The sequence below is a fragment of the Mizuhopecten yessoensis genome, unplaced genomic scaffold, assembly GCF_002113885.1.
Source record: "Mizuhopecten yessoensis strain PY_sf001 unplaced genomic scaffold, ASM211388v2 scaffold9561, whole genome shotgun sequence".
NCBI lineage: Eukaryota > Metazoa > Mollusca > Bivalvia > Pectinida > Pectinidae > Mizuhopecten > Mizuhopecten yessoensis.
Genome location: NW_018408109.1, coordinates 49,645 through 70,540, shown reverse-complemented (window position 1 = coordinate 70,540; position 20,896 = coordinate 49,645). Strand labels below are relative to the sequence as shown.

The 20,896-nt window shown below is 36.9% G+C and overlaps 1 protein-coding gene across 1 annotated transcript in view; it reads right to left on the bottom strand.

The window, feature by feature from the left end:
- Window positions 1-906: 906 nt before the first annotated feature.
- Window positions 907-20,896, bottom strand: part of LOC110458368 (cell division cycle protein 16 homolog) — a 30,916-nt gene continuing 10,926 nt past the window's right edge. Inside the window, exons 12-16 of the mRNA XM_021510036.1 lie at window positions 6,771-7,049; window positions 5,651-5,776; window positions 3,502-3,637; window positions 2,265-2,355; window positions 907-1,752 (exon numbers count right to left, since the gene is read on the bottom strand). Of these exons, the coding sequence (XP_021365711.1) occupies window positions 1,598-1,752; window positions 2,265-2,355; window positions 3,502-3,637; window positions 5,651-5,776; window positions 6,771-7,049 (787 nt within the window). The 3' untranslated portion in view covers window positions 907-1,597. The remainder of the gene's footprint in view (window positions 1,753-2,264; window positions 2,356-3,501; window positions 3,638-5,650; window positions 5,777-6,770; window positions 7,050-20,896) is intronic.

Genomic DNA, 20,896 nt, shown 5'->3' with positions numbered 1-20,896 from the left:
AGAAAATCTTCTTGTACATATTGTGTGATGATTCATTTCTATACGAGTGCCATGTATTGCTTCTGATAACTTAAGTTAAGGTCTACCGATTAATAAACAATCTCCCTCTAATATGGCACTGTTGATAATAATATAACAGCTTTTATATCTACTTCTTCCACAAACATCTTTATGTAAAAATCAGAAAATAATTACCTTATTCACAAGTACTTTAAAGCTTTCAGTCTGACATAAAGACTTCATTTCTTAAACACGTTCTGAGCTTTATCCAATGTAGTTGTTATAAGCTTAATTAGCTGGATCCTAGGAAGTTGAGTCAGGCTTAATTACACACTTAAATTGAAGTTTTCATAATAACAATTAAAACAAGGGTAATGTGAAAGCAAAACATAATAAGCCCGTCATAAATTGAATGAGCAGTTGTTTAGTACATAAAGGGTCATAACTCCATAAATTACGGTCTGATAATTGGGGTTATCAAATTCATTCAAACTATCACGGCAATGAACCTTCCTATGAAATTAAAACTTAATTTGTAGAAACTACTGGAGATATCGAGCGGACACTCTTCGCACCTATCCAACTGTCTGCCCGTTCAGGTGATAACATCATACGTCCCGACAGGGGTATACAAATGTTTTGTTTACCATCTAAAGGTACCATCTTTTACAGTTTAAGCAGTAAATATATATAGGATCTTAAATGAGTTTTCATTTCATATGAGATTTTATGAAACCAGTCTTAGGTCTTAGGAGTTTTTATTTTTGCGAACTTTTGCGAGCAAAAATTAAAACTTTGAGATTAGTTTCATAAAAGCTCATATGAAATGATAAAAAATTTAAAATACTTTTTATCTTAAAACATCAAGATACCTTGATTGATATATCGAAAAATAACAGACAACCGTTAATTGTTATAATTGTGTACTGTTACCAACAGGCTGACAGATATTATCTACAGGAGATATCAGAACAAACAGATGGTGTCTTTGCTGGATTTTTGGGATCAGAATCACGTGGTGTTATAAACACAATCACGCGGTGTTATAAACACAAGTACAAACTTACAGGTAGAAGTTTCAAATGGTAATAAATAGTTTTGCAAACTGCTAAATCAATTTGCACATAGAAAGAATTGGGTTTTATAATACAAAAATATGTGATGTTTAAAATCATAGCAAACAACTTATAATATAGTAACCAAGCCACAAGGTTTTCTATTAAAATCCTGGTACATTTTTAATGATAAGTGGCCATGGTTTAGTATAATTTTCAGATTTAAAGGTAACAAGAATTTGTTCAAGGTATTGCCATAACAGAAGTCGATAGAGTGATGACAAAGTTTTTATAAAAATAGTAAAAGTGACCTTGACCTTTTAACCAGTAACCCGAAACACAAATTTGTTCAAAGCATAGCCATTCCAAACACTTGTACAAAGTTTCACGAAATTCCGTTGAGGAATGAAGTGGCTAGAGCGATGACAAAGAGTGTAACAAACATTTCTATATCTCCTAGAACTTTTGTTGCGAGGGGAAAATAATTCTTGATTTTTGAAATTTTTCTTCTTGATGATCACAAATATGACTGAATCAGTCAATCAATCACTTTCGTCCATATCAAGTTCCTCTATCACCATGATGCTACTGCTATCCGCCTCAGCTTCAGAAGGGACACCTCCACGACTCTCTTTATGGCTTTCAGGTGTCTCAAAAATTATTTTTTTGGAGACTTGCATGTCTTCTTCTGGCATGTCTAAAACAGACCAATAAAACATGGTATAAAGTAAAAACTTCATGTTGCTATCATTTATTTTTTAACCCTTTCACCCCTATGTAACTTTAGTAGAGTCTACCATGCATTGATATGGATGAGTCCATTATGGTCTTCAGTGGTGAAAGGGTTAAAGAATGCATTAAAGTTGGGGTCATGCAATCAGGATAATTATTTACAAGGCAAGTCCCTAATAGGGGGAAAAGCTGCACATAAAACAAATACCTGGTATAGGATTTTTCAAAATTATGGAATAAAGATAAGAACAAGATGTATTAATGAATAAACATTAACATTAATAAAAAAAACATGGTGGAAAATGCATCTTAAGTTGGTTTAAAATCCTTCATGATTGCCCAATCTTGAACAGCAAATTATCATTAATAAATGATTTTTTAAAGTTTATTAGTGCAGAGATCTTTTGAAAAGGATATATATAAATGTCACACTAAGGTAGCATGTAGCCTAAAGTTGGTGACTTATAACCCACTCACCATCACAAGGGCACATTTCAATCATCAGGGCTTCCATCACATTGTTTAACATGGTTGTTGAGAAAGTGTCATCTCTTCTGATCCCTAAAGCCTGCCGTGCAAAGTTGGACAATCAGTCAAAAACTCAATTGCAAGAAATTGTCAACATTAGGATACAAAAATATTCAATAACAATCTAAATCACAAACATGAGTACCAAAAGCAGAGAGATATGCCTTGATGTTAAAGTATATTGGTACACCACATTTTTTGTTGTTCTTTTTAATATGTTCTGGGTTAATTGAATGTACAATACTAAGATAACCTACTACTATGTATAATTGTTGTTGCATTCAATATGGCTGTCAATCTTTTTTTCAAAATCTCACATAAGAATTGAGATAAGCATCAATAGTTTAAATGTAACTTGTTCTTTAACCCTTTCACCCCTACGTAACTTTAGTAAACTTACCATGCATTGATCTGGATGAGTCCATTAAGTTCAACAGTGGTGAAAAGGTTACAACATTTGTTATCATGTTTTGGATATGTTGAACTGGAAAATACTTACAGTAATAATATTCAGTTTTGGTTTTACAATACAATGTATGTGAGGCCAAGAAGCTGCAGACAGCAATATTGACAGTCTAATCACAATAACCTTACTCTAGTATCCATCTGGGTGGCCATCATCAAGATTAACAGCTTCAATATCTTACTATTGTCCCTTTCACCCCTATGTAACTTTAATAAACTTTCCCATGCATTGATCTGGGAAAGTTCATTATGGTCTTCAGTGATGAAAGGGTAAATTGTTAGCTGAAACCTCATTTAGTTGTAATGAGCTGGTTGGTACAGTCACATTCAGTCTCCTTGAGGGCTGTCCTACCCCTGTTATGTCCGACTGATCACTCAGTTTCTGTTAGTGATTGGCATGGTCTAATACCTCTCTAACTATTGGTTTACTGGCCTCCCACATTGCCATAAATACTGTTGACCAAAACCTGACGGTAATAATCAGAAATATGGAGTTTCATGAAGGTGTGACATTGTACTAACAAGAACTTCATACTATGTGTTCAGTTGAAGTAGGAAGTTAATGAAGCCATTTACCAGATGATTTTTATCAGATTGCGTGGGATCATGTGCACAAGGAAAAGAAGGCCCAATATCTTGAGACTTACACTCAAATTGTGAGAGCTGACAGGTTTAATATCAACATATGTAGATCTAAAATGATCCAAGATTTCATGGTTACCTTGTCGAAGTAGTCTACTGCCATGATGTTATTTCCCATCAACACATAACAGTAGCCGATGGCGGAGTAGGTAGATGGATTCTGTGGGGAGAGAACCTGTGCTTGTCTGTGATAATCCAACGCTTCCTCATACCTCCTACAACACACAACACTATCGGTTAGCACAAAGGTGGTAGAGAGTTTATGGTGGTACATTTCATTAGGAAATATGAAAATTTTAAATTTTAAAAGTAAATTCTTTTGGAAAATACTTACTTGAGTTAGGGACAGGTGTGTATTTATCTTACTTACTTGAGTTAGAGACAGGTGTGTATTTATCTTACTTACTTTAGTTGGGGACAGGTGTGTATTTATCTTACTTACTTGAGTAAGGGACAGGTGTGTATTTATCTTATTTACTTGAGTTGGGGACAGGTGTGTATTTATCTTACTTACTTGAGTTAGGGACAGGTCTGTATTTATCTTACTTACTTGAGTTAGGGACAGGTGGGTATTTATCTTACTTACTTGAGTTAGAGACAGGTGTGTATTTATCTTACTTACTTGAGTTAGGGACAGGTTGGTATTTATCTTACTTACTTGAGTTGGGGACAGGTGTGTATTTATCTTACTTACTTGAGTTAAAGACAGTTGTGTATTGATCTTGCTTAATTGAGTTAGAGACAGTTGTGTATTTATCTTACTTACTTGAGCTAGGGACAGGTGTGTATTTATCTTACTTACTTGAGTTAGGGACAGGTGTGTATTTATCTTGCTTACTTGAGTTAGAGACAGGTGTGTATTTATCTTACTTACTTGAGCTAGGGACAGGTGTGTATTGATCTTGCTTACCTGAGTTAGAGACAGTTGTGTATTTACCTTACTTACTTGAGTTAGAGACAGTTGTGTGTTTATCTTACTTACCTGAGTTAGAGACGGTTGTGTATTTATCTTATTTACCTGAGTTAGAGACAGTTGTGTATTTATCTTACTTACTTGAGTTAGGGACAGGTGTGTATTTATCATACTTACTTGAGTTTGCGACAGGTGTATTTATCATACTTACTTGCGACAGGTGTATTTATCATACTTACTTGGGACAGGTGTATTTATCATACTTACTTGAGTTTGCGACAGGTGTATTTATTATACTTACTTGAGTTTGCGACAGGTGTATTTATTATACTTACTTGAGTTTGCGACAGGTGTATTTATCATTCTTACTTGTGTTTGCGACAGGTGTACTCATCATCCTTACTTGTGTTTGCGACAGGTGTATTTATCATACTTACTTGTGACAGGTGTATTTATCATACTTACTTGAGTTTGCGACAGGTGTACTTATCATACTTACTTGTGTTTGCGACAGGTGTACTTATCATACTTACTTGTGTTTGCGACAGGTGTACTTATCATACTTACTTGTGTTTGCGACAGGTGTACTTATCATACTTACTTGTGTTTGCGACAGGTGTATTTATCATACTTACTTGTGTTTGCGACAGGTGTATTTATCATACTTACTTGTGTTTGCGACAGGTGTACTTATCATACTTACTTGTGTTTGCGACAGGTGTACTTATCATACTTACTTGTGTTTGCGACAGGTGTATTTATCATACTTACTTGTGTTTGCGACAGGTGTACTTATCATACTTACTTGTGTTTGCGACAGGTGTACTTATCATACTTACTTGTGTTTGCGACAGGTGTATTTATCATACTTACTTGTGTTTGCGACAGGTGTATTTATCATACTTACTTGTGTTTGCGACAGGTGTACTTATCATACTTACTTGTGTTTGCGACAGGTGTACTTATCATACTTACTTGAGTTTGCGACAGGTGTATTTATTATACTTACTTGAGTTTGCGACAGGTGTATTTATCATACTTACTTGAGTTTGCGACAGGTGTACTTATCATACTTACTTGAGTTTGCGACAGGTGTATTTATCATACTTACTTGTGTTTGCGACAGGTGTATTTATCATACTTACTTGTGTTTGCGACAGGTGTACTTATCATACTTACTTGTGTTTGCGACAGGTGTATTTATCATACTTACTTGTGTTTGCGACAGGTGTACTCATCATCCTTACTTGTGTTTGCGTCAGGTGTATTTATCATACTTACTTGTGTTTGCGACAGGTGTACTTATCATACTTACTTGAGTTTTCGACAGGTGTGCCCCAGGTTGTTGAGGAGTGGTTCCCATTTCTCCACCATTATCTGATCACTCACACTCTCTACCTTAGACAGAGCCTCCTTAAAGTAATGATGGGCTTTTATCCAGCTGTAACATGAAGACCATTGAAACAGTCATTAAATCACCACTGACACATCATATACAACAAAATGTCTCATCAAAACAAGCTGCCAAACATATATTATATATCAGTAGTCTCAACTTCAAAAACAGCAACAAATAGCAGTTATAGAATCATGAATGCCAATACAAACATTGAAGTATTATCAGTCGGAAGTTGTTAAGATAATTAACTTCTGATTTTGGTAAACAAGCATATTGATAATGAAGACCAAAATTAATACTGAGTCACTATTCAATTAGAACAGTATGTAGTCTAAATAAGCTAAGGAAACCTTATTAAAACTTTTGACATATTGTAAACATACTTGAATCATACAAAGGTATACATGCATTAGTAATATTTAATGCACACAATAGCACATAACCTTTAGAATTTACTACAGGTAGATGTGTTCCCTAAAAAGAGAGATGGAGGTAATTTTGAAATCTGTCTTTGGAGCAAGGTACAATAAGGACACTTACTAACAGAATCAAGGAATCAAAACACCACAAGGACGTTTTGTGTTATTTACTGTCCACATGTATTGGCCTGCCGTGCGGCCATCAACTTGTAAAGCTGTTTGTGCACACAATTCCAACAACTGTTAAAGTTTGTGTTGTTGTTATACATGATAAGGCATCCTTAAATAAATGTTTGTTGGCAGTTTCCAGACTGACTCAAGAAAGTGGAACCTACTCAAACTTTCTTTTTAACTTTCGGTTAGAAAAAGATTGATTCTTGCTGAAAAATCACTGAAATTTAACTTTTGTTTATAGAAATATGATATTTATAATATTGAATAAAAAATCCCTACCTACCCACTGAAAGAAATCGTGAGTAGGGAAAATAAACAAACAATTTTTTAAAAGTGGCCTTACTAAACTCCCCCCCCCCCTCCCTCCCATGTGATCAGTCCTTTTTCAGGGGAAAACAATTTTGCCCTGACTTCTCCTATAGGAAATACCATATGGAACTTACTCAAGATTCTGAAAGGCTATTACACCCATCTCATGTAAAACAAAGGGGTCTTCTGGAGCTATACTGAGAGCCTGACTGAAGAAACGCTCAGCCAGCTTACTGTTGTTGGTGAGGCCATACTCGAGTCCGACATACAGAATGGGCAGGTGGCAACCCTTCATCAACTGGGATGCTGTGAAGTAAGCCGCCATGGCCTGGTCATGTTCATTTTCTGTCGCAAACGAGTGACCAAACGCGAGCCAGGCTGGACCATATACCCTGTCCATGGAGGTGGCCTTACTGTAACAAAGGAAACCATGCTTGTAAGAAAAGTATAAGGTTAGCATTGTGTTGATCCAATCAGCTTATTTATTAATATTGATGTTTCCAAGCTCCTTGCCCTACTAAAACTTTAAACTGAAAAATAAATCGTTCCTCGAGTATTCTACATTTGAGCTGAACGGGACTAAAAGTTCCCTGTCGCTTTACAACGTTTGAAGTTTAAACATGTAACCTGGACCTTAAGTCAATTGACTCCCTGTTAAGTTCTGAACAACTTTGTTTCATTATAACATAAAAAAAATGTTCATCAGTGAAAAGATACAATATTTGACCTTGACCTTTGACCCAGTGACCTTGACCTTTAGTCAAATGACTCCTTGTTTAATTCCAATCAACATTGCTTCAAAGTGTCATAACGAAATGCCACCAGTGAAAAGATACTAAATTAGACCTTGACCTTTGATCAAGTGACCTTGAACTTAAGTCAGTTGACTCTTTGTTAAATTCTGAGCAACATTGCTTCATAATGTCATAACGAAGTGTTCACTAGTGGAAAGATACAAAATTTAACCTTGACCTTTGACCCAATGACCTTGACCTTTGATCAGTTAACTCCTTGTTTAATTCTAACCAATATTGCTTCATAGTGTCATAACAAATTGTTCATCAGTGAAAAGATACAAAATTTAACCTTGACCTTGACCTTTGGTCAGTTGACTCCTTGATTAATTATGACCAACATTGCTTCATAGTGTCATAACAAGTTGTTAATCCGTGAAAAGCTACAAAATTTGACCTTGACCTTTGACCTTTGACCCAGTAACCTAAACCTCTGACACGATGACCTTAACCTTCGGTCAGTTGACTCCTTGTTTAATTCTGATCAACTTTTCTTCATCATGTAATAACAAAATGTTCATCAGTGAAAAGATGCAAAATTTGACCTGGACCTTTGAACCTTATGATCTTGACCTTTGACCTTGACTTTTTACCTCAGTGTGTATTTTTGTGAACTGAACAACTTGACCAAGTTTCATGTAAAACGGTCAATAAATACCAAAGTTATCAGCCAGGAACAAAATGTGTGGATGGACAGACAAAGTGATTACTATAGGGCACCTGTATCGGAGATGCGGGGCCCTAATTAAACAAATGTTGGTCCAAAATGTGATTTCCCTATATAAACTATACTAAGACTTTCCCCCTCCCCAGGGGGACACATGAGACCCCAGGGTAATTCACAATTTTGGTAAAGCACCTGAAGACCCTTCCATCTATGAAGAGTATTTGATTCTACCATATCTGGGTCTAGAGAAGAAGAATTTTGAAATTTCTGTCAATTCAACCCTTTCTGGCCCCACCAATCACCCCCTGGGGGTCAGTCAGGGCCGCTTTGTGCATATCATCAAACTGCTATCCAATACTGATAATGCTAACCAAGTTTGAATTAATTCCAATGGAAATTAAACAAATACTGGTCCAAAATGTGATTTCCCTATATAAACTATAGTAAAGTTTACCCCTTCCCCAGGGGAAAACGTGAGACCCCAGGAACATGAAATTCACTTTTTTTGTAAAGCACCTCAAGACCCTTTCATCTATGAAGAGTATTTGATTCTACCATATCTGTATTTTGAGGAGAAGATTTTTGAAATTTTAGTCAATTTGATCCTTTTTGGCCCCGCCCCTCAGGCCCCTGGGGGCTGGGGACCATATCATTCACAATTTTGGTTTACCTTTGGCCATGGAAGGTTTCTGCAAAATTTCATTGAAATTGGTTCAGGGGTTTTGGAGAAGAGAAAATGTAAATTGTTTACGGACGCACGACGCCGGACAAAATATAATCGCAAAAAAGAGTACAGCTGAAGTTCAAAATTCTTAATACAGCACACAATGAAAAGCCATTTTACAGCTTGTTTATGATGCCTTGTTTATCACAGTTTTCTGTAGAATTGTTAATGTATTCAATTAGAATTGTGAATTCTTATCAATTGATGACGTCCTTGATATATGAACTCTTAACTATGACGTCAAAACAAATAACTTGCCTAATGAACCCATGGGTGTTAACGCTACAAGCTGTCTCCCTGTCTTTGTCTTGATACAAAGAACAATGATTGTATACAACAAGGCAATATTTATACACAATATATGTCACTCAATCCTGTAATATTCAGTTACTGTGATAGTTCTAACGTATTCCTAAGCTTGCTACTTTTATAAATTCAGCCAAATTTCTTTAGTGCTATTTGTAGAAAATAATTCCACAAATTTATGTACAATAACCGATATTTAAATATCTCTGGTCTGGTGTCTTACAATCACTGCTGGGAATTGAACGCATCATACGTACACAGTTAAAATTAACAGTGTTGTCAATAAGAGCCAGCTCCTGGTGATTCACCATCTATTTATTCTGCTGTTTGTGACAAGCTATTCTTCTCTCTTTGCTTTGTAACCTGCGAAAACTCCTGAAATAAATTGCCTCCTAGTCTATCTAAAATGCCCCCATTGTAGTTGTTATTGACAAAACAGTTACACAAACATGAAGTGCAGTTAGCACTAAACACCCAGTTCAAGGCGCTCATGGTTGGTGGGCTAAAGGGAGATTTCCAAACAAGAAAAAAGTGAAAAAAAACATATATGAACTTTTAAAGGAAAGTTTATTAGATTGAAATAACTCATAATAGACCAATCAAATATTGTCATTAAGATTTATCAGTTTGGAAATATGTAATTCAAAGTTTCACTTTAAACACATAATATTAATAATTTGAGGTTCTTATATACCGCTTTATCACAACCTAGATTGTAGGTCGTCTCAAAGTGGTTCACAAATTACGGTTCACATATCAAATGTGTCGCAATGTTTCAAGACCAACTGGTCTCTTTGTAAAGCTACGACTGAGTGAGCAAGTTGTATTGTTAATCTGTACAGTGATGTGACGAAATTGTATATTTCATATGTCACTCCACCTTGGACATTTACCCAATCGATAGAGAGAGTATACACACTATGTCCTGGACATGCTCATCTTCCGAAAAGAAAACAGCGCCATGCATCAAACTATTAGGGTACCTCAAACGGGTAGCTACCCAGACTGGTCAATCAACAAAGTGAAAAGAGCTGTAAAAGAAACAAGCCTTTCAGATTGATATGTCTCGCCTGTGCCCCACTTTGACCATCAATACACATATCAGAGAAACCAACTTAAAAGTAAAAACTTAATGTTGATGGAGATGCTGACAAAGTCAATGGACCATGAAAGGTAGGCCCCATCCAGCATTTGATGCATGGGTTGAGATGTACTACCTAAGATGCATCTATGGTCCTGGTTGGTGTATATAGCACTTATACTTTCACTAAAACCAACCTAAACTCAAACACGTAATGTTGACGCTGCCATCGTAAAAGCAACACCTTAGTCTCGCATCCGCTACTTTGAGGTGGTGAAACAAAACAAGAGGCCCATGGGCCTTAACGGTCACCTGATATATTTATACAGAGAGTTGATTTTGTTTTTAACATGAACAGAAATATTATTCAAAGTGACAAAAAACAATAAAACCACCTTACTCAATATCTAGCATACAGATTTCAGACTAAAAAGGATTTGAAACTAGCACCTCTGATTCTTAACAAGGAAAATGAAGAAATTTTAGCACACTGACTCCTTTGAGCCCCACCCTACAGCCCTTGGGGGTAGGGCTGGCTCAAAATTTTCAAAGTATCAAACTGTCAATTCAAGGTTATAATTCCAATCAAGTTATTAACATGTAATATTCAAAGTATCATTTGCCATTATAAACCATAATAAATTTTGCCCCCCCCCCCCCCCTTCCCCAGGGGGTAAACGTGAGACCCTAGGGTCATAAACCTTAAGACCCTTCCATCTATGAAGAGTATTTGATTCTACCATATCTGGGTCTTGAGAAGAAGAATTTTGAAATTTCTCTCAATTCAACCCTTTCTGGCCCCACCCATCAGCCCCTGGGGGTCAGTCAGGGCTCATAGGTGCATACTATCAAACTGCTACCTAATACTGATAATGCTAACCCAATTTGAATTACTTCCAATGGAAATTAAACAAATATTGGTCCAAAATGTGATTTCCCTATATAAACTATAGTAAAGTTCACCCCCTCCCCAGGAGAAAACGTGAGACCCCAGGGTCATGAAATTCACAATTTTGGTAAAGCACCTTAAGACCCTTCCATCTATGAAGAGTATTTGATTCTATCATATCTGTATTTTGAGGAGAAGATTTTTGAAATTTTAGTCAATTCAACCCTTTTTGGCCCCGCCCCTCAGGCCCCTTGGGGCTTGGGACTAAAGCGGCCACAATTTTGGTTTACCTTTGGCCATGGAAGGTCCCTGCAAAATTTCATTGAAATTGGTTGAGGGGTTTTGGAGAAGAAGATTTTTGAAATTTTAGTCAATTCAACCCTTTTTGGCCCCGCCCCTCAGGCCCCTTGGGGCTTGGGACTAAAGCGGCCACAATTTTGGTTTACCTTTGGCCATGCAAGGTCCCTGCAAAATTTCATTGAAATTGTTTCAGGGGTTTTGGAGAAGAAGTCAAAAATGTAAATTGTTTGCGGACGCACGACGGACGACGACGGACAAAAGGCGATCGCAATAGGTCACTTGAGACTTTGTCTCAGGTGACCTAAAAAGAGACAGAAGAAAGAGATGAGAGCCAAACCAAATGCAAAGGCACAATACCCTACGTGAAAGGGACTTTGGTTTGGTTTAATTTTCTTTAACGTCCCATTAACAGCTATGGTCATTTAAGGACGTGCCTCCATGTGTATAGTGTATGTGTGCTTGCATGTGTGTATGCAGGAGACACGGTATGTTGGTGTTCTTGCCTCCTTGTGATAGCGCGGATCTGATGCAACTTTATAGCGCTATCTCACTGAAATGCCATGCCAAAGGCACCAAGCACAGCATTCCGCCCGGTCACATTATACTGACAACGGGTGAACCAGTGAAACAGACATCTGTGGCGTTTGCCCGGATGATGAGGAAACACCATTTCAACAACCCGATGAGACCATTGACAATACTCAGACAGTCACCTGTACACCCCAAAAACAAGACTGACATTATAGACAAAACATATACCGAATTTAAGTGGAAATTGTCAGCCGTCATATATAGGGAAACTGGGAGGATATTTGGTACATGTCTTAAAGAAGATCGAAACAACATAGAGAAAATGAGCAATACCAATTTTACCAGAAACACATGCTAAACTAACACCACCGGCACCCAGTACAATAAATTGGCATTAACAGATCATACTAACACCAAAAATCACATGGTCGATTGGGACAATGTCAAAATATTTGACAGGGAACAACAAACAACAAGAGTACCACAGGGCGGAACAATATACGCCCGTTGAATGCCATATAGTGTTATATACTTTCTTACATTGAAATAAAATCTGCATTATTCTAAGAGTGGTTAGCTGACATGCTATAAAAAATGCAGGAGAAAATCTCCGGACAAAAAATAAAATACCGAAATGTACGAAGTAACTTTGTAACTTTTGCAAAAATCGTTGAATCAAAATTCTTTTAGGGGGACACAACTTCATATCATGATTATAATGTATACCAAGTTTCAAAGAGATCTGTTGAAAAATGTAGGAGATTGCCAGACAAAAATCAAATACTGAAATGAACAAAGGGCAATAACTTTTGCAAAAATTGCCTAATCAAAATTCTTTTCAGGGACACAACTTCATATCATGATTATAATGTATACCAAGTTTCAAAGAGATCGGTCAAAAAATGTAGAAAGAGATTGCCTGACAAAAAAAAGTTTACGCCGGACGGACAGATGGACAACCCCATACTAGATTACTTCCGTCAAATTTGACGGGCGTTCAAAAACAAGACAAATCAGTGAGCAATCAAAATCAGGATAACTCAGAGCATGAAGAGAAATAAAGGGGTCACCAACTGAGTTATCTGTATGACCCGATACTGACATCATAGGGTAGGGGGCTAGATCTTCACCCTACCAGTAACCTAGCCGACACATGTACAGTGTGTATACACTCTCTAAGTCTAACAATAGGAGAAACGTCCCGGGTCGAGTGACCTATGAAATAAACAATTTTGTCACATTGTTGCACAGGGAAATAGTACAAAGCGCTCACTCAGTCATACTCATAGCCTGACAAAGGGATCAGTCGGTATTGAAACGTTGCAACACATTTAGTATGTACATTGTTTGTATATTAAGTAACACATTGATATTAACCTATGAATATGTAAGATGATGCAGTTTCTGAAATTATCAGGTGCCGGTTTTCTTTCTGTACAACTATAAAGAAATGAATCAGAAATAACTTTCTCACAGTTGGGTTAATATGATAGATAAAAATGCATATCTTCACAACCAGGGAGCCTTAAAGAGCATTGTTTCCTTGAAACAAGAGATCCCAGAGGAATCTTGGTGTCAACCATCATACCATCCTCATTAGTATTATCGTAAGATTGGTCTTCACTTTGATCTGTTGGATTTGATCACGCAAACGGTAATGTACTGTGTGGTAACTTTCAAAGTTAAGTTATTTTTTAAGGTCATAGGAGTGTATTGATAAACGGACATAGGAAAATAGTTGAAAATCCAATGTAGGGAGGCAGTATCACAATTTCCGCATATTCTAATGTTTAATATTAAACTGATGAATATTGTATGTTTATTATTGACAGAACAGTGTGCTCTCTCAATATTAAAGTATTTCAAAGCAATCCAAGCATTAGTTCAGATGCTTTTTATCAATCAGTCACATGTGTCCGTTTTTCTGTACCTCAGGAATCCGGCTACCTATTTCACTACTGTGAAGTTTTTCAAGAAAGATAACTCTTACATGCAATTACTATGTGTATATGGTTTTATTATAAAATGTCAATATTTTATCATTTATAGATAATTAGTTTAAACAATTTCAGCATTTATCAAATTGACATACATTAATGCAATACTAATCTATGTCAGTATCATTTTTATTGACATTATTTTGCAAAAAATTGTCTTTCATTTTTTTCTTCAAAATTCACTCCTTTTTACATAAATTTCCATTTCATATCCTTAAAATTCTGACAACCTATATTTTTTTTGTGGCAGAAAATTTCTTCACTTCAAAGCAATATAACTGCAAAATTTGAAGAAATTCTACTGAGAAATGGTGACACAATCCATGTTCTTGAGAAATAGTGATAACAAATTAGAACTGTTGAAATCCAAGATGGCTGCCAGCTGGCAACCATTTTGTTCTTCCGATAAGCCTCAAAAAGAGACATTCACTTAGTACCAATGGAAAGCAACTTATGAAAATTGGTAAAGACATGTCCAGTACTTTTTCAGAAACAGTGTCTTCAATAAGATTCATCAGTTTGGAAATAAGTAATATCAAAATTTTACTTTAATACACAAACAATGTACATATTAAACGTGTCGCAACATTTCAGGACCGACTGGTCCCTTTGTCAAGCTATGACAAAAGGACCAGTCGTATGGAAACTTTGTTTCAGGGTTGTGACACTACCCAATCACACTCAAAATCAATAGGGTTCAACCTCTGCCAAAGGGCATTCGCATGCCAAGCATGAGCTTTATGTGATCACTTGTTCTCAAGTTTGCATCTGCAGATTTAATAAATATTCTTTCAAATACTAATTTTGTAAACAGTGACCTTGACCTTTGACAGACTGCGCCTAAATTTAAAAGAGCTTTTCCTCCTCTCTGAGACAACTCGCCTACCGAGTCTGAGTGTTTGTGTGATCAATTGTTTTGAGTTAGAATCTCCACAAAAAAAAAGAACCATTATTTTTTGTAACAGTGACAAGCATGGGACCTCTGAAACACCATGCTTTAAAATCAATAGTTCTGCTGCATCTCCTGGACTTTCCACATGCCAAGTTTCGACGGTTGCAAAAATTTAGCACCCAGTAAGAAATGTAAACGAACATGGTTCCTTTGTCACCTCAAATTTGCATGGAAAAAATAACTGTGATTTTTGATGCAGCAGCTGAGCTGTCTACAGATAGCATTGGCAAAACCTGAACCACACAAGCTGTTATGTTGCAGCTAGTGTAGCTTTTTGTTCACATGGATTTAACACACTCTGTATGCATGTAATGAAAGTCCCTCCTGGGAAGGAGAATCCTTAATAGCAGACCTCCCTGACACTCGACACGAACACTTTAACCACGACCATGATGTTTTGAGATCTATATTACAACCCAACATCAGCATGGGAACACTAGTAGGGGGTGACCACCATGATGTTTGGAGGTCGATATTTACAACCCTACATCAGCATGGGAGCACTAGTAGGGGGTGACCACCATGATGTTTGGAGATCTATATTTACAACCAAACATCAGCATGGGAACGCTAGTAGGGGGTGACCACCATGATCTTTGGAGATCTATATTAACAACCCTACATCAGCATGGGAACACTAGTAAGGGGTGACCACCATGATCTTTGGAGATCTATATTTACAACCCTACATCAGCATGGGAACGCTAGTAGGGGGTGACCACCATGATGTTTTGAGATCTATTTACAACCCAAAATCAGCATGGGAACGCTAGTAGGGGGTGACCACCATGATGTTTGGAGATCTATATTTACAACCCTACATCAGCATGGGAACGCTAGTAGGGGGTGACCACCATGATCTTTGGAGATCTATATTTACAACCCAACATCAGCATGGGAACGCTAGTAGAGGGTGACCACCATGATCTTTGGAGATCTATTTACAACCCAACATCAGCATGGGAACACTAGTAGGGGGTGACCCCCATGATGTTTGGAGATCTATATTTACACCCCAACATCAGCATGGGAACGCTAGTAGAGGGTGACCTCCATGATCTTTGGAGATCTATTTACAACCCAACATCAGCATGGGAACACTAGTAGGGGGTGACCACCATGATGTTTGGAGATCTATATTTACACCCCAACATCAGCATGGGAACGCTAGTAGGGGGTGACCACCATGATCTTTTGAGATCTATATTAACAACCCAACATCAGCATGGGAACACTAGTAGGGGGTGACCGGAAGTCTGCATTTCAATTGATAGAGGAAGCAGTAGTATACCACAGAGAGAACCAACATGTCACCAGAGAGATATAGCAGGAAACTTTACTATCATCAGAACAAGCGAGACTCAAACCTATACTCCGACAATGGTCTGTGACTCACGATTTCTAGACGCCGCATTTTGTGTACTTTGTTTATGACATTATTATTTTTGATGTCTTCAGTATGTGTACTCTATTTAAATCACTTGAAGAGCCCCAAGATGGGGAAAAAACCTAGCTAAATTTAGTCTTCTGTGTTTTATTTTATGTATATATGTAAATACCGGTAGTACAACTTATGTATTGACTGGGTAAAGAGTGCCACAGGTGAAAGTTGGTGAACTAAATTTTCAACTATGACAAGCAGAAGTAAAATGCCTTACAACTTTGTTACTGTAAGCATCCTGGTACTTGTTGCTTGAGTCTGATTTCACTCTGATGATTTTTTTTCCAGGAAGATGGATTTTCATATGTGCTTTACACTTTTCCCCCAAAACTATATATTGATGTACATATTATATAGCTTTCAATTACATAAATTGTGAGTGCACTTATTCATCAAAATGCTAAAATATTCACATATTTGACAATACACTAAAATTTGTGTCTGCTAAAATGAGCACCATTACAGTATCTTTGTTGACAGTAATCAGTAAACATTAAAGCTTTGAGAGACCATGATAATGAACTACAAGTCATGGGAAATTTTGTCCAAAAACGAAGCAAGTCTTCACAGTCTGGCAGAACAAGTCTGAGGTACAATATGAAACTATCAGTGCAGCTAAAGGCAGCAACTAGTTTTGTCACACATATATATATATAACAGTAACAGAGATAAGCTTGAAATCATGATACCAGCGCTTACCCTGGTAAACCTATATAACATCTACACACAATATGACTGACTAACACAGATAGCAGGTAAATCATTTAAATAGCCTAACGAAACTATACTTGACAAAGTTAATTACCCGGTAGCAGGAACATCACTTGGTAATCTCTCTAGCAGGAACATCACTAGTCTCTCCTATAGAAACATCACTAATCTCTCCTATAGGAACATCACTAATTATAATCTCTCCTATAGGAACATCACTAATCTCTCTAGCAGGAACATCACTAATCTCTCTAGCAGGAACATCACTAATCTATCTAGCAGGAACATCACTGATCTCTCTAGCAGGAACATCACTGATCTCTCTAGCAGGAACATCACTGATCTCTCTAGCAGGAACATCACTAATCTCTTCAGTAGGAACATTACTGATCTCTCTAGCAGGAACATCACTAATCTATCTAGCAGGAACATCAGTAATCTCTCTAGCAGGAACATCACTAGTCTCTCCTATAGAAACATCACTAATCTCTCCTATAGGAACATCACTAATCATAATCTCTCCTATAGGAACATCACTAATCATAATCTCTCCTATAGGAACATCACTAATCATAATCTCTCCTATAGAAACATCACTAATCTCTCCTATAGGAACATCACTAATCATAATCTCTCTAGCAGGAACATCAGTAATCTCTCCTATAGGAACATCAGTAATCTCTCTAGCAGGAACATCCCTGATCTCTCTAGCAGGAACATCACTGATCTCTATAGCAGGAACATCACTAATCTCTTCAGTAGGAACATTACTGATCTCTCTAGCAGGAACATCACTGATCTCTCTAGCAGGACCATCACTAGTCTCTCCTATAGAAACATCACTAATCTCTCCTATAGAAACATCACTAATCATAATCTCTCCTATAGGAACATCACTAATCATAATCTCTCCTATAGGAACATCACTAATCATAATCTCTCCTATAGGAACATCACTAATCATAATCTCTCCTATAGGAATATCACTAATCTGTCTAGCAGGAACATCAGTAATCTCTCTAGCAGGAACATCACTAATCTATCTAGAAGGAACATCACTAATCCCTCCAGTAGGAACATTACTGATCGCTCTAGCAGGAACATTACTGATCTCTCTAGCAGGAACATCACTAATCTCTCCTATAGGAACATCAGTAATCTCTCTAGCAGGAACATCACTAATCTATCTAGCAGGAACATCACTGATCTCTCTAGCAGGACCATCACTAGTCTCTCCTATAGAAACATCACTAATCTCTCCTATAGGAACATCAGTAATCTCTCTAGCAGGAACATCCCTGATCTCTCTAGCAGGAACATCACTGATCTCTCTAGCAGGAACATCACTAACCTCTCCAGTAGGAACATTACTGATCTCTCTAGCAGGAACATCAGTAATCTCTCTAGCAGGAACATCAGTAATCTCTCTAGCAGGAACATCAATAATCTCTCTAGCAGGAACATCACTAATCCATCTAGCAGGAACATCACTAATCTATCTTGCAGGAATATCACTAATCCATCTAGCAGGAACATCACTAATCTCTCTCCTACACAGGATATGTTGACAATTACACGTGTATACATGTATTTAGAATAATTCTTTGTGATATAGCATATTTATTTCACTCTTTATACCAGAAATAATGCCAAAACTGAAAAATAAAGTGTATGTACATTTGAGTCATTTGTTTCAGTATATTAGCCGGCGCCCCAATCTGCTAATTACCTTCGATGATACTGTAATTACTAAAGCATTATCAAAATTGACACACGGAATTCTTTTAGAAAGAAGCTTCAGATAGCTGCAACAGTCTATATCATTTTACTTTTAAATCCATCACGTGTCTAAATTGTTCTTCAAACTATGCGTGTTAATAGTTGATATGTACTACCTAAGATGCACCTATGGTCCAAGTTTGGTTGATCTAGCACTTAGACTTAATTAAATCATCATTAAATGAATACACAATTTGTCTGCAGAAGGGGTCACAGCTGACACATATACAGTAAAACCAGAGTCCATAGAGTGGTCTATTATTGCAGTTGGTTTCTCAATACAGCTAATAATATAAAACTGTTTTACAGCAATTATGAATGAAGTTTTATCACATGATATATTACATGACTGGTGCTAATTCCCAGCCCTGATTGGAGGACTGACGTCATGTGACGAGTCTGTAAATATGTTACAGACCTCGTTCTATGAATAGAAAAGTGTTACAGACCTCGACCTATCAATAGAAAAGTGTTACAGACCGCTACTAAAAATAGGCCTAGGTAATTTCTCAGTCAGTCTGTAATTCTGTTACCAATCACACTGCTGATTTCAACTACAAATGAATTATCTCATCAAATTCTGAACTATGTGAATATTGATGATGTCAATTGTGCAAACAATATTTACTTGAAATTAAATATCACAGCTATAAGCCAAAGGCTAAATAATACCCCCTGCTGCTATATAAACAAGAACTGTAAGCTAAAGGCTTACTTAGGCACAGCATTGCAAAGCAATCTATACATAGTCTCCCACCGGTAATTATTTCTTTATTGACTGAGCTATACACTTATTTAAGTATACTGGTCACTGACATACTTCCAGTACTCCCTCCCCATGCCAAAACATACTTACAAACCAAACTTTGTTAGCCCAGATGAACCAGTTTTGCTAAAATTGTCCTATTAGTTAAGGAGAAGATGTCAGGACAAAGATTTTTAACAAAGGGTCATAACTCCTCAAAAAGGGTCGAAATGAAAAAAAAAATAGCCTGATGCACAACATCAGGGGGTAATTACAATATCTGTAAACTTTTATTGAAATCGGCCCAGTAGTTTATGAGGGAGACAAAGGTTTATTCAACAAAGGACCATAACTCCTTTTAAAAAGGTTGGAACGAAAAATTGCTACTTGAATGCACAACGTCGGGGGGCAGTTACCATATCTGTAAAAAAAATATGAAATTGGCCCTGTAGATTAGGAAAAGTTGTCAGGACAGGTAATTTTCAACAAAGGTCCATTACTCCAAAAAAAGGGACAGATTGAAAAAATAAAACCTGGATGCACAATATCAGGTGGTAATTATTATATATATGTGAAAACTTTCATTGAAATTGGCCCAGAAGTTTTGGAGAAGTTGTGCGGGAAAGCACTTTTCAACAAAGGGCAATAATTCCTAAAAAAAAGGGTCATAATGAAAAAATAATACCTGGATGCACAACTTCAGGTGGTAGTTATCATATCTGGAAAGTTTCATTGAAATCGGTCTATCACTTTGGAAGGAGTTTTGAGATATAAAACCTACAGTGTGATTTGCAAAAAGTTTTCCTCTAGCTGTTTCTTACTGTAAAATGTATAGCAATAAATAAACACATCAATTTTTAGAGGTTTTTTTTATTCAATTTCAAATTTCCGTTATTTATATATTTTGAATGCTCTGTTGCACATATATCGACCGGAAACTTGTATAACCATGCCTTTTTTTATATCATCTAATTGGGAAAATAAAGACTGAAATTGGGAAAATACAAGGTCATTTTTCAATTGGGAATGGGTCCCGGACCCTATTAACACCTGGCAAAAAACCTGATANCCCCCCCCCCCCCCCCCCCCCCTTAACTTCATTGCGGGGGGTATACAAATTCTTAAGACTCGTTTAATAAATCCCATATGAAATGGAAACTCATGTAAGATTATGTTAATCACTCTTGTTGGCCCATATATTGGATAGCAGGGGGTCTTAATTTGATAGGAAACCAGGGTACCCAGAGAAAACTCACATGCGTGGTCTTGCAGATGACACCATACCTGTTAACATCTGATAAAGGAATAGAACCCTATTGGTGAAGGAAGAGTGCTCTATCCAC